The sequence below is a fragment of the Amphiura filiformis genome, chromosome 6 (assembly GCF_039555335.1).
Source record: "Amphiura filiformis chromosome 6, Afil_fr2py, whole genome shotgun sequence".
Taxonomy (NCBI): domain Eukaryota; kingdom Metazoa; phylum Echinodermata; class Ophiuroidea; order Amphilepidida; family Amphiuridae; genus Amphiura; species Amphiura filiformis.
This window is the reverse complement of record NC_092633.1, coordinates 41,561,586-41,576,957: the sequence shown is the minus strand read 5'-3', so window position 1 is coordinate 41,576,957 and position 15,372 is coordinate 41,561,586. Positions and strand designations below refer to the sequence as shown.

General features: G+C 38.5%; 1 protein-coding gene across 1 annotated transcript in view; it reads right to left on the bottom strand.

Moving 5' to 3' along the window:
- The window catches only part of LOC140154534 (uncharacterized), a 94,538-nt gene that overhangs the window by 54,754 nt on the left and 24,412 nt on the right, over window positions 1-15,372 (bottom strand). Inside the window, 1 exon segment of the mRNA XM_072177104.1 lies at window positions 14,073-14,555. Coding sequence (XP_072033205.1) covers window positions 14,073-14,442 — 370 coding nt within the window. The 5' untranslated portion in view covers window positions 14,443-14,555.

Sequence of the window (15,372 nt, the reverse complement as noted above, 5' to 3'; positions counted from 1 at the left end):
AGGAAGACAAATCGCGAGAGTCTGTTGACGCTAGGGTGGCGCAGTTAGTGGACTTACGTGGTTAATCTTTCTTGAGTGATCAGCGTCTGAGTAGATAGTCTGGTAACTAAGAAAAAAAACAGGGGCAAGGAGCTCCTTTTCCACCAAAATTCATCCCGATCATGGGCCAACATAGTGTAAAATACAATTTTTTTGAGCACTACGTGCACACATCGTCACAATAAAGCCTTATTTGGAAGCTCGAATAGTACAGTCTCTTTTTTTTCGTCTGTGCCTCCAAAAATTTATTTTGCCCCCTCTGACCAAGAAAGCTAGCTACAGCCCTGCATTTTACACCTTGTAGTTGCCTACATCATTAGGAATATGGATGTTAATGTATTGTGTCTGCCTGACTCAGTTAGCTTCAGTTACTCTTTCTATATTTTTATAGCATATTCTGCAATTTCCTTTCATTGCCTAATCATGACTTGTCATGCTAATCAAATGAAACTTGGCATCCACGGCTAATTAGTAATAATGGGTACAATGCTGGTGTCAACACATCAGTAATACATCAATGCACATCCAGGGATGCGACTTGTTATTTATCAGGAACCTAATAAAATGCTGGGGATGGTTAGCCCCTTTAACTTGTAGTCTGATATTTAAGGGAATGCATTTTTCCTTAAGAAGTATTAAGTGAAAAGTAGTGCCTCGTTTAGATCCCTTTTCAGCTGCCTAGAACTGCTAAAAAGTCAGTGACCACTCCACCTAAAAAAAAACCCTTTTTATCGGTGGTGGGGGGCACACTGGGTTTAGTAGCTGTCACTAGATTTGTGCATTATTTTTCTATCTCCTGCAATATATTCTTGTATCACATTCAAAACCATTCAATATTTATACATATTCCACATTCTCGCAGTTCAGTTGTCAATTTTTTCATCTTGTATTCAATCTTTAATAAAAACTCAAAATCTTCACTAGTGTGCAAACATTTGAGTAGTAAATGATGCAAATATCATGTCAATCACATTGTCATAGGTAGGATGGAATGCTGGCCAAAAGCACAGGACGTCTATATGATTGTTTCAAATTGGCAATCGTAATTTTTTTCCATCTTGCAATCTGATTTTATCTGCAAGAATTTTTTTGTACAATAAACATTATGTAGCCAGAGGTTTTCAGTGGTATAAAAATCACAACTTTTTTTGAGAAAAGTGAGGCCCTGGGATGAGGCTGCAGATCACAAAATGCCCCTTTAAAACACATTCACAGGTTCAAATTTAATGAGGTGACATGGAGAACATGTCATTTGCATTATTGCATAAATTGTACATGTACACGATCTGTGGGACTGAGTGCGGGCATAAGAACACAAAATTAGATAAACAGTATATCTTCATTTATAGCCAACCAACAATACAAATTCCACTGAGTTAATGATATTTTAAATTACAAACACTGCACGTTTTCCCAGATTTCTTTGCTAAAAATAGTTTAAATTGGTAACTGTAGTGTTTCCTTGTTTTGATGGTGAAGTATCTCATCAGGGAGGGGGCTTTTGTTTGGTTTCCCTGTGTAGCCATACAATTGTTTGTTTTATTTCTTCTTTAACCTGGGACACTCAGTTGAAAACACAATTAATCATACATGTATATTCAACAACTCTTCCAATACCTTTGTAAGGGAGCCAAGCATTGTTAATTGGTGATGAATCCACAGTCCAGTAGCGTATACGCGAACGCAAGGTTACGCATGAGCGCGTAGAATTCGTCATGCCTGGAACGTATGCGTAAACATGAACTCTCTTATGTTGGCGGTAGCAGCTAAATATTACCGCTTTATTCTTTAGTTTTATTGCTGATATCAACAGAGAAATACCGTGATCTTCTTGAGTGGCAATGACAAACGGGCATTCCGAATGAATGAATCATGTGAATTAGACATCTTTAGCTTGTTTCGTTGTTGAAAGGGATTCAATCATGTTTCACCGTTGTTCATCACCGATTAACAACTCGCGTCTGGCACGTCTGCGTGGTTTAGCTGCCCTCGCGAAGTAAACCACTCAGACAATGCGGACGCATCGTTGTTAATCGGTGATGAACAACGGTGAAACATGATTGAATCCCTAATTCTTCCTTGAGGCCCAGTATAATACGCCTACAGTTGTCATAGCTCATACTACCCAACTTACTTTTAATTTACTGTCATTAAATTACTGGCAGAATACCAGGGCATAATCACCTCCCCCTGCCTCTCCTCCTCTCCTTTTCCCCTTTCCCTCCCTTCCACTTTCCATCCCTCTTTTCTCTCTAGCACTGTTTACTTAAATTCCCTGCACTATCAAAATAATCATGCCAATTCAAATTATTTTACTATATCTCTTCCCCAGGTACTGTTATATTTTTGTAAAAACAAAAACGCCTAAAAATTTGTTCAAAATCATTACCATCTAAAATTCTGGTGTTCAGTGGCCGGACTAGAACATCAAAATTGTTAAAATTATGGCCAGGGGAATAATTTTAGCTTTCTACTGCATGCTTTGTCACTTGACTAATTCTACCAATGATCCATGTAGACCAGGTTAAAACTGAGCTAAGTACCACTTGGAGAACGAGAAATTCTCATATGGTTTATCTGGACCAGTTTTGCATGGGGAACAAGAATTTCTTGGGTAAAAAGCCCGTAACCTGAGAACTTTTCCATGAGGGCGCTTTTTTCAAAATGGCCGCCAAAATCCATATATATGGTTAAATTAATCACATTAGGGGCATATTTAACCAGATTTTGGATTTTTATTGATAGCAATAATGAACTACTAAGTCATGTTATTAATATGAAGGTAACAGGAGGTCACAGCTGAGGGCGCTTTTTTCAAAATGGCCACCAAACTCAATGAAAAACATATATATGTCTAAATTAGTCACTTTAGGGGCATATTTAACCAGATTTTGAATTTTTATTGATAACAATAATGTACTACCAAATCAGGTTATTAATATGAAGGTAACAGGAGGTCACAGCTCAGGGCGCTTTTTTCAAAATAGCCGCTAAACTCAATGAAAAACATATATGGTTAAATTAGTCACTTTAGGGGCATATTTAACCAGATTTTGGATATTAATTGTTAGCAATAATATACTACTAGGTCAGGTTATTAATGTGAAGGTAACATGAGGTCACAGCTGAGGGCCCTTTTTTCAAAATGGCCGCCAAAATCGATAAAAAGCATATATATTGTTAAATTAGTCACTTAAGTGGTATACTTCATCAGATTTTGGATGTTATTATAAAATTTGATAGCGGTAAAGCATTACTAGGTCAGATTATTAATACGAAGGTAATAGGATGTCACAGGCGAGGATGCTTTTTTCAAAATGGCCGACACAATTGAAGGAAAGTATGATATCAACGAAAAAGCGCCAGGAAATGTTACTTAAGTTGAAAAAAAGTAATAGTTGTCTTTAACTTTTTGAGCTTATAATGAAGTACTTCAGGGTGGCAAAGGAAGATTCTGATTTAAAATGGCGGCAATGATGATTACCAGAATTACCTTTATGTATTAAAGAAGACCCCTAAAGCAACAGTGTTATAAATTGTCCGTTTTTGCATGGTTTCACTGATGCATTTCTCTTTGTTTTAATCCTCAGGATCATTCAAATCGCTATTTTCTGAAAAATCTTCATAGTTATTCTCTACCAATAGTATTTGGACAATGGACGTCCTCAGGCATTACCGTTTCATCACCTTTAGGTATCATATTTTCATTCCACCCATTGTTAACGATGTTTCCACCATCGTATACAGTGATATCTGCTGCTCTCCACTGCAATGAAATTTGTGCAAAGGATATGAAGCGCCAGCGCCTGCTTACATGGTGGTAGTAGGGATATTATCTGCAATCTTTTTATCTTTCGATCAAAGATATCGTATCTTGCTTTGTTGACATCTTTGCCCTTCACTCCGTATAGAAGTGAAACGTACTCCTCTAGCTCTTTGCATAAACTTTCTGACGGAAATCTAATACTCCCTCCAATATTCCAGAATGTGTCCATAAACTTTGGCTTTGACTACAGAAGCTTCAGTGCGCACTGACGTTTCGCCTGGCGAAAAAAAACGAGTTGCTATTTTGATTCCCGATCTTAGCAGTATTCAGGAAGAAGCTGACACAAAGGTCATCTTACAAAGCATGCAGTGAGGAATAACATCGAGGGTATAGCAATCATCCGTTCACATTCGGGAGACATAGACATTGCACTCATTGCTTTATCCCATTTCATTCATGATAGAGAACCTGGACACTAACACTGGCAAATACAGGAAGGCCTTTGCAGCTCAGAAGTTATTGAAATTTCACACGTTCACTGGCAATGATTACAACTCAGCTTTTTTTCCGCAAGGGGATGCGTCAGTGCTGGAAGCTTCTTGAGTCAAAGCCAAAGTTTGTGGACACATTCTGCAACATTGGAGGGAGATTAGATTTTCCGTCAGAAAGTTTATGCAAAGAGCTAGAGGAGTATGTTTCACTTCTATACGGAGTGAAGGGCAAAGATGTCAATGAAGCAAGATACGATATCTTTGATCAAAAGATAAAAAGATTGCAGATATATCCTTACTATCATATATTTAGCGCAAATTCCATTGCAAGAGAGTGGAGAGCAGCAGATGTCGCTGTATACGATGGTGGAAACATTGTTGACAATCAACGAAAACATGGATCCTATATGGGTTGAAACGGTAATGCCTGAGGACGTCAAAGAACTATTGGAAGAGAATGACTATGAAGATTTTTCAGAAAATAGCGATTTGAGTGATCCTGAGGATTAAAACAAAGATAAATGCCTCAGTGAAATCATACAACAAACGGACAATTTATAACACTGTAAGCAACGCTTTCTAGTTCACAAGTTGCTTTTTAGGGGTCTTCTTTAATAAATAAAGGCAATTCTGGTAGTCATCATTGCCCGGGTATCATTGCCGCCATTTTAAATCAGAATATACCTTTGCCATTATAAGTTCAAAAAGATAATGACAACTATTACTTTTTTTTTCAACTTAAGTAACATTTCCTGACACTTTTTTGTTGATATCATACTTTCCTTCAATTTTGTCGGCCATTTTTAAAACAAAGCATCCTATTACCGGCGTATTAATAATCTGACCTAGCAATGCTTTACCGCCCGCTATCAATAACAACATCCAAAATCTGATGAAGTATACCACTTAAGTGACTAATTTAACAATATATATGCTTTTCATTGATTTTGGCGGCCATTTTGAAAAAAAGGGTCCTCAGCTGTGACCTCCTATTACCTTCATATTTAATAACCTGACCTAATAGTATATTATTGCTAACAATCTAAATCCAAAATCTGGTTAAATATGCCCCTAAAGTGACTAATTTAACCATATATATGTTTTTCATTGAGTTTGGCGGCCATTTTGAAAAAAGCGCCCTCAGCTGTGACCTCCTGTTACCTTCATATTAATAACCCGACTTAGTAGTACATTATTGCTATCAATAAAAATCCAAAATCTGGTTAGATATGCCCTAATGTGACTAATTTAACCATATATATTGATTTTGGCGGCCATTTTGAAAAAGCGCCCTCACGGAAAAGTTCTCAGGTTACGGGCTTTTTACCCAAGAAATTCTTGTTCCCCATGCAAAACTGGTCCAGATAAACCATATGAGAATTTCTCGATCTCCAAGTGGTACTTAGCTCAGTTTTAACCTGGTCTAATGGATCTATACGGTTAGTTACACTTTGTAAGTAAAATTTCAATTACCGTATTCGTTCCATTAACTGCCCTTATAAGTGCCCACCCAGCAACTTTACTACACATCCTTTAGGATCCATACTATCAAACACAGAACTATCTACACATAAAATACATATTCCGGGCCACTTTTTACAGATGCAACTATGTAAACAATATAAAAATAAGCGCTCAACCCAAAATGTTTAGTACACTGGGCAGTTAATGCAATGAATATGGTAAGATTCAGCTCTCATGGTGTACTGCATGTACTTGCAGAGAGTGACAGGGCTAAGTAATTTCCTGCTGCCTAGCTGTCAACAGGTTCACTCATTTTTATGTTAACGCAACAAGAAATATTTACCCCAATAGGCTCGTCCACATGGAGGGCTTTTTGCTTAAGCAAAACGATTCTTGAGCAAATCATGGGGAAATCCACCATGAGAACTGTTTTTTCCCAAAATTTATCCCCAAGAAATTTAGAGATTTCCCAATTTCGCCAGAATGATCTTCAAGTGGTCCTTGGGCCATTTTGCGATTCTCGAGTCCCTCGCTCAGATTGAGGCGAGCGCTCTGTTAAAGAGCGACATATGTAGAGCTTTTTTTTCCCCGACCAATGCGTAATCGGCCAATCAGATTACCGATCTGTTGTTATGATTGTCAGCCGATTGAATCCCCAGCCAATCAGAACCACACTTCCGTGTTTCCCCACTTCCACGCTCTCAAAATGTTAACAACTGCTGTGCTTCTCTGGCAGAAACTGTAACATGATTCAATTCAGCATGCCACTAGAGTAAAGTTTCCAGTTGTAATTCTCGCATTTCACAATACAATGCGCCGCCATCGGTTGCTCTTGCTCTTGCTTCCGGTCTGGCTTGTTGACCAATATCCCACAATTCAACGCTATGATGGACTGTCGCAATTAAACCTAATGGGATTGCGAAATGCAATAATTTCGAAACTGCCGTCATCACACACCGACATCGCCTGGCTAATAATTGCTTGGTACAGCAGAGATACTAAAATGAATACCCGGGATCGATACACATGAATGTGCTATGTACGATTTGATATTCAGACGATAAATCTTTGGATACCGGGGTAGAAAATGATATACATCTCCCGTAATTGATTTAGTCTAAAGAAGCCAGATTTTGTTCCTTGCACTTGAATATACGTGTTCAACGGATATGATAGTCGTTAGCTTGCGCCTTGAGAAAGAACCATTGCGTCTTGAACTCAAAAACCGATTTTATATGTGCAGAACTATAGTGCAGCGTGAGGCTAGCTGCACTCACTGTGCAAGCAGTCTAAAAGCATATGACCATTGACCTCATCAATGGCGTATACATGCTCACTCACACAGAGAGAGGGCCATTACCAGGCTATTGTCAGTAGCCTTAGTCAGGTCCCTCCGCTCATTATGTGTCTCAAAGGTCGGAACAAAATGGCCATGCGTGGCTATGGATTCAACCTACCATGGTGATTTCTGCCATGAAGATATCGGGGCGATGACACTGTGCATCAGGCATCGCAAAACTCTGGGATTCCAGTCTTCAATAGAGTTGTGTGGATATGCAGTTGGGGAGTGACTAATTCTCAAGTACTCTGATCCTTGAGAATTCTACGACCGTCTGAACCCACCTATTGTAGAGATGAGTGCAAAATCAGTGCAGGCTCCTACATTATAATGCATTAAGTGATAGATGGGATGCAGTAATGATGAGTGACAGTAATCTCTAGTTGACAGGTAGGTGACTAGGCTGTCTTTTGTTCTTTGCTTGTAAATTGGGAACACAGGGGCAATGAACATGGATCTTCATTCTTGTGAGATTTGTTCTGTATTGGGTCATGTCAAGATTTAGTGTTGCTATGACACTGGGTTATCATTTTATTTCACAAAGATATTTTGTGGGAATGAAGGGGAATAGACTCATATTGGTTATGGGGATATGAGGCAAAATCAGGTAGCATTTTCTGGCTCTTAGGTTTAGATTCCGGTCACAGATTTCCGCACCACTGCTTAGACTAGAGAAGGGGTGCTCTTTTAAACTTTTCTCCTTTAAGGGTCCATTATCTATTTACATGGACCAGCAGTGCAGTGACCAGCCTTCAACAGCAGCCACTGCACCCACAATGATTGTAGCTGCTGAATCTCTCATTCAATTTAGAGCAAAAAGCTCTTATTGAATGCGGGATTCCCCAGCCAAGTTGGGGAAAGCTGCACACTGATATTTAGATATGGGCCCTAAATCAGCAAAAGAGCATGTTCAGCAATATACACATATTCTTCCAGAATTCTGCAAATTCAAAGTCCTGAAAATTAACATATTTTTGGGTCTCATTTTCGTCACATTTGGTTATATTTTATGACAAGTTTTCAGGAACACCCCAACAGTACATAGCACATCCCACTTTAAACCACAATCAAGAAATCCCTGAATGCAGAAGTTGTAACAATCAACTGTGTTGACTGTAGAAAACTCAATCACAAGAAAACTTTGCTTCTACATGTATATAATGAAAATAGCGGGATCCATTGCAGTATTTTTCTATTACTCTATGGGAAGGAAAATCATCACTAAATACTGTTTGTATCTCAAGTATGATCATACCTTAAATTAAGATGTATCAACTATCATGATGCAAATGACACTGACAGTCCAGGCTACTCCAGTATTTCACCTGCTGCATAGAGCTGTCAAAGTGGTTGACAAGATAGTCTGTATGCCTTACTCGGGGCAATAATTCAGATATTGGTTATTATCTCAATATTAAATGATGATACAATGTAGGTATATCAAAGTGTACATTTTAGAAAATCACAAAATTTGATTTGACTTTACTGCCTTGTGGAAGGCATACAGGCTTATACATCTGAGCCCACCTCTTTCATCATGTTTGTAATATGTTTTTCCCCTGTTACTGTGAGATGTGGATGCATTTTGTGACATATAATTGTGTTGTTTGGCCCATGTAAATAAGAACATTTTCGCTGTATCAACACAAGTCCAAACTCATTCCATTTTGTCTTCTCTATTTGTAATACTCTTACTATGCTCTACCATTGATTGCTACATGTAGGATTGACGATTGTTTTATAAAAAACATCCCAATATAAATTGCATTTTGACTTCTCTGACCTTCTCACCACATAACATGAATTATAGTCAGTGGAAAAACTTCCATTGACCATCCAGGATTCAAAACCTGCGACTTTTGGTTTACCGATCCAATACTGAGTTTGAGTCAGCTGGGGAAGAACGGAAGATTTTTAATCTGTAATAAGTATTCAGTTCAATCCTGGTCCTCTAACGTCACCTATTACCGCATGACTACGCTTCTGTACCACCCATGGCAATCATGATGAAGATGATAAAACACATGACATTACATGTAAGTCATTAAGTAACATTCCCTCATTTCAAATCTTTAGTTTTGGTTTCTCTTTTGTTCAGAAACCAAAAATCAAGGGATTAAAAAGTAGAGCTGATCTGGTCTGCAATCATAACACTATTATGCTGGGAGGACACAGTATAGGGTATATAACCAAAAGTATACAATAGCCTATTGTGCTAACATAATTATTATCATGATTGATATCGAAATCTATCCGTGGGCGACAGTTGATGCTCTCTGTCGAAGGTAGGTGGCATATTTACACTCACGAGTTCTAGGCCTAGAAATCATATACATGCGCGTATATTGAAGGATGGGGCAGGTGGGGGATTTGTTTGTTTGTATGAAACATAAACGATGCATGGAGATGATTTGATCATGAATTAGTTTATTATCCCCGGGAAGCACAACCCATACCTCTTTAAGAGGGGGCTCCCCTCCCTAACCACCTCTTCCCTAAATTACCCCTTTCCCCCTCCTCCTCCCCTACATTCGATATCTTCATCTCGAGCTCTCCTCCCCTTCTCTTTCACTTCCAATGCTCTCTCTCATCTGTTTCTCTCTCTCCCGGCCCATATCCCCCTTGCCCTCCAACCACCCCCCCACACACACACACCACACAATCTATTCTCCCCTCTATCTTCTACTTTTTGCAGTAAAAATTGCTTCAGTAAAAGTCATTAGGTTATTAGAGGTCATATAATGGCCTTCCATCGTTTCTGGTACATGGGATTAAGGACATGAATCGATTTTGTTTATAGCACCTATACAATTACAATAGTGGCCCCTTTTGTAATGTCGAATGCAAATATTTCGATGATCTATATTTTTTCACAGGTGAATTAGCCTAGGCTTATTCGGTTTTGTAAACCACGTCTTTCAATGTAGATTACCATGCTCGATTTCTCTCCTCGTGAATATTGCACTGCGAAATTTAAACATTTCTTATGTATACTTAGAGTAGGTAACTTCAAATCAAATAATTTTACGATTCACACCACTTATAAGAAACTGAAACCAAAACCAAAACTGACTGACACAAATGTTCGGTTTTAAACAAAAGGTAGAAACAATGAGTTCGATATCTTATGATTCAAGTGGTTAGGCAGGACAATAGGAAACCATGTGACCAAAACCAAAACCAAAACTAAAACTATATATTTGAAATGAGGCAGTGTCTCATTATCATGTCATAGCATAATGTATAATGTCATAACCCTATATTATACTGTAGCTCACACCCCGGGACCTTATGGGGCTGTAATAAATATCTGAAAATCATGAATATCAAATCTATAAAAGATAGTGAACTTGAGAGTTCTGATACACCCATTTCCAACATCAGACACATATGCAAGTCACTGAACTATCTATATTACTGATTGACAGCAAGAAAACCTGTGTAAAAAACAGACACCTGGGAGTGCACTAAAAGGTTTTCATACATTCTCATGATCACAAGGGTTTTATTTTTTCAGAACATATCCGTGATAGGAGTCTGACATTTCGTAAGCGCTACTTGATAAATATATTAGGCCATATATGTAATGTCATCAAATAGCAGAACCCACTTTCATAGTCAATGCTGATGGCATACAAAGTAACCCTTGAAACCTTTTATAAATTTAAAACCCAACACGGTGCCCTCAAATATTAATCATCCCTTCCCTTAAAATTTGCTCTAATCCTAACCCTTCCCCATTAACCTTAACCATAGATTGATCAATCAATAATTGACTGGTTGACTGATTGATTGACTTGATTTGATTTGATTTGATTTACTGACTGACTGACTGACTGACTGACTGACTGACTGACTGACTGACTGATTGATTGATTGATTGATTGATTGATTGATTGATTGATTGATCGATCGATCGATCGTTCGATTGATTGGATTGACTGATTGATTTGATTGATTGGTGAATTGATTTGTATTTGCATAGAATTAAAACAAGAGGACATCATCATTAATCATCCGATGACAGGGACATAATAATAATAACATCCTCTTGCTACAATATATTAATTTTTAAAATAATGTTTCAATTAATGGATGAATAATTTACAGCAACAATATATAAATTACTTGCTATATATGCTTTGATCAAAGGTCCAATAACAATTGATCAAAGTAAGTTAACAAATCCCAAACAGGAAAAATGTACAGTGTTCATTTTTAGATCATTCAACCAAACTCCAGATAAATATCTAATGTATGCTATTCATATCATAACACACTGCCAAATATCAAATTTTTAACTCAAAACCAAAATCCATTGAAAAAGAAGATCTCAGCAAAACAGTGCTCAGTATCATCAATATGTGGCCAGTATAGAATGCTGTATCCCAATGAGGATACCACAGCAGACACTACTCTTAATTGACCATTCTGACGGGGTTGTATTACATTGGTTATATAGAATTACCGTACTCATCTCCTGTTAACTTAACACCCTCCATATAGATGGCAAGTACCATACACATGTAATTATGACCTGAAAGGTTCTTCAACTTATGCTAACTAGCTCAACCAAGCAAAAACAACTTCCATAAAATCATAATATGCATTCATAACCACATGAATATATACACAATGTATTATACAATCACAGAGAATAACTTTTAAATACGCCGACAGACACAATTGCAGGTTATTGAAAAAGAATAATGACTACGTCTTGTGACATACAGTAGTAGCCTACTGTACCATAAGTATGTGTTACAATACGTTACATGTTATTCGCTTGAAAAATTTACGCAGGCGCTGGCACCGTATTTGAACCCCTGGGATTTGAACATTGCATGATTACGCTAGTATGATTGTAGCTATAGCTGTATTTCCTTGATCGGTTATTTGATTTTTATGCAGGGAAATTGAAAGATAAAGTTAAAATTGTATTTTGTTTCCAAATTTAAAGGCTGAAAATGTGACGCAAATAGAATTAAAAAGGTGAAAAGTGATGGTAATGAAAGAGGTTTTAAATGGCTTCGCATCATTTATTTCTCGGGTATTGTGAAATATCTAAACATTGTGCTTTGGACCTCGGGATATTCCTTGGGACATTCCAAAGCACAATGTTTCGCTTTTTCACAATACCGTCAAAACAACTGATGTACAGTCATTAACCTCTAATAATGTACTTTGTTTCTCTGCCAGTTTGGTAGTAGTGTCAGCGCCTTTATGCAGTGTGCCACAAGCACACTGACAAATCACCCTCATATGTGTATACGCTCAGTGGGATTAGGCAGTCAAATTGACAAATGTCTTCTCATGGAAGAAGCATTTAATATTTTGGGGGCTTTTTAAAAACTGATGGTTTAAAAAAACATTTTTAAAATAGATCGACCGGCCAACCATCCTGATCTTTCCCATTACGGGCAATGCAACAATTTTTTTTGGGCCTTAGGTTAGCACACACATTCAACTTATTGCAACCAGCAAAATACACGAAGCAAATCAAACCAAATCAAATCAAATCAAATCAAATCAAATCAAATCAAATCAAATCAAATCTATCAAATCACCTACCTCATTACCAAACACATTAAGGTGGAGCACAGTCATTAACCTCTAATCACTATAGGTGTAAGGTCTAGTGGCTCTTGAGACCTAGGGTATTCAGAGCTCTACCATACTTTAATATTGTAACACCTGGTATTATTGAATGATGAAATGCTAAGCCTGGATGTAACCATATGATGTAACATAGTAAATTGTTGCAGATATAAAAGGTTTCTCAGTGTCATTGCCCTTCCATGTGACAACCAAAGTTAATCCTCAAATCTCATACATATATGTGTACTGACAGTACTGTGATCAAATGTGTTGTTCAAACATCGCAATCCCTATTTTTTATAGTTTTTTTTTACCGCAAGTCAAGCTGCCAGCACAGGTTTAATTCTGATGAAAATGCCCGTACATCTTTGGGCTGACAACTGCCAATTTGATGCGCAAGTTAATGAAGTCAAGTCATGATGTATGCAGGATTTGACTTGTAGCAACTCCCTGATTTGGCTGCATGGCTGTTAAAATCCAGCTGTTGTGATATCTGCTATACTGTGATCATCACTAGTACTAGTGTAGTAGCAGTACTAAATGTACGTTGAAATTGTAAGGCTGTTGTTTACACACCTGGAGGGTAGATTCAGTTTTTGTACAACACTTACCTAACTTTTTCACTTTAAGCTGATAAAAAGTGAAGACTTGACTGGCACAGACTCATTTTATTCATTATTTTGTCAAAATTAAAGTGCAGTAACCTTAAGGGAACGAACCAACAGATCAATTAAGTCTAATGAACAGACCTAGAGCTACCTAGTTTCCTTATGGACACAGGATTCCAACCGATATTTCTTGCATACTCTTACATTACCAGATTCCTATCGCTGCCAATCCCACACTACTCTGGAGTACCAGTACCAGCTACTCTGGAGTACCAGTGCAGCACCAATCCAGTACCAGTGTGTGTGTACTGTACATTCCAGTGTGTGTACTTTACAGTACCCACACATGAATGGTAGAGTATCAATGAAGTAGCTGGGCAGCAAGAAGAATCTGGTAGTGTTGAACACACAGGCAGAGGGAAAACGGTTCAACAGTGTAATGAAACTACACATTGATAGGGTAACATCAATCTTATGGTTGGTTCACTTAAAACGTAAGGGATATTAAAATATCAACAGTGTTATGGTGCCTGTCTGTATGGCACTGATCAAGGTATAGAGAGTGGGATTATAACACTGGGTGTCAAAAACCCACCCTGATCTTAATTTAAAGGCCAACCGACCCAGTAGAATCAGTTAGTTTTTCAGAATGTGAGCAAAGCAAAGCACATTACACAAATAAAGATTGATGGACTGAACTTACTTGAAGGTCCCTCTGTCCATAGAACAGTTTTTTTTTCCGTCTCCTTACCCACAATTCTACCTACCTTCTTGCTGTGTGCTATAATGTAATCCACCAGCAGGTTTCAGCATCTCAATTTCTGCAGCAAGTGTCGACATCATTGGCAGCACCCGCCAGAAAAATGTTGACTTTTCTTTCTGTGTAGCATTATGCGTCAAAAAGTGGACCAATCCGCCGAATGGATGACTCCCTTCCCATGCGTTATAATTGCCATTGTTATCTCCCGATTCACTATGCGCCAAATTGTAAAGCGTTGACAGAGCCGATACCAATTCGTCAACGGTACTAACTTCTCCCAAATTGTTGAGGGCGCTTTTCATTTCCTTCCATCGTGGTAGGTCACATGGCAGGATCACTGATTTCTTGAGTTTCGCAGGTAGAGCTTCTGATGCCATATTCAATGACTTGTGAAATACTAAGCACCTGTTCTGATCAATTTACTTTGAATATGGTATATCTACTCCTGTACCCACATCTACCATGACATGGAACCGGCTACTACTGTTTTCTGAAAGACAAAAGATCAGGAATGACATTTAGATTTAAAATATTTCTAAGTTGTTCATACAATCAAACCTGTTCAAGGATGCACACAAACAGTGGCGTAACCAGTGGGGGGCCGGGGGGGCAAGCTTCCCCCCTCCCCGGACACAAAAAACTGGGAAGAAGAGCAAAAAATTGGGAAGGGGAAAGGAGGGAAGGAGAGAAAAAGAGGGAAGAAAAAGAGGGAAGAAAAATGGGGAAGGGAGAAGAGAAAAGGGAAAGAAAGAGGGAAGAAGATATATACTACTTTCAATTTTTCATTGTGAAATTTGTACTCTGAAACACTGATTTTTTAGCTTCTAATATGCCAAAAACCAGGAGCTTCAGGGGACTCCGCCCCCTTGACCCCCGCTGGGGCTTTGCCCCTGGACCCCACCAGGGGCCCTAAGACGGGCCCTGGACCCCACCTATTTAACGCTTTGTGGCAACCGGCCGCTCGCGATGCGAGCTTTCTCTCACACATAAATACTAACATTTTTGATCAGAAATTGGGAAATTTTTCAATCTTGCCCCCCCCCGGAAGGTCAGGTCTGGTTACGCCCCTGAACACAAATACTCCCCACCCACACACACACCCACCAATACACCCCACACACATACAGCACTTTATCAGAGAGGGGTCTTAGAGAGGAGGAAACACTTTGGGGACGCACATATTATAATATGTGACCCCTCGGCACAACTGAGCCCGGATGTCGCCAGTGCCACTATTGAGATATGCTCCATCGAACTTAACAATAAACAATAGGAAACAAAGGATTTATTGACTGTTTTATCGATTT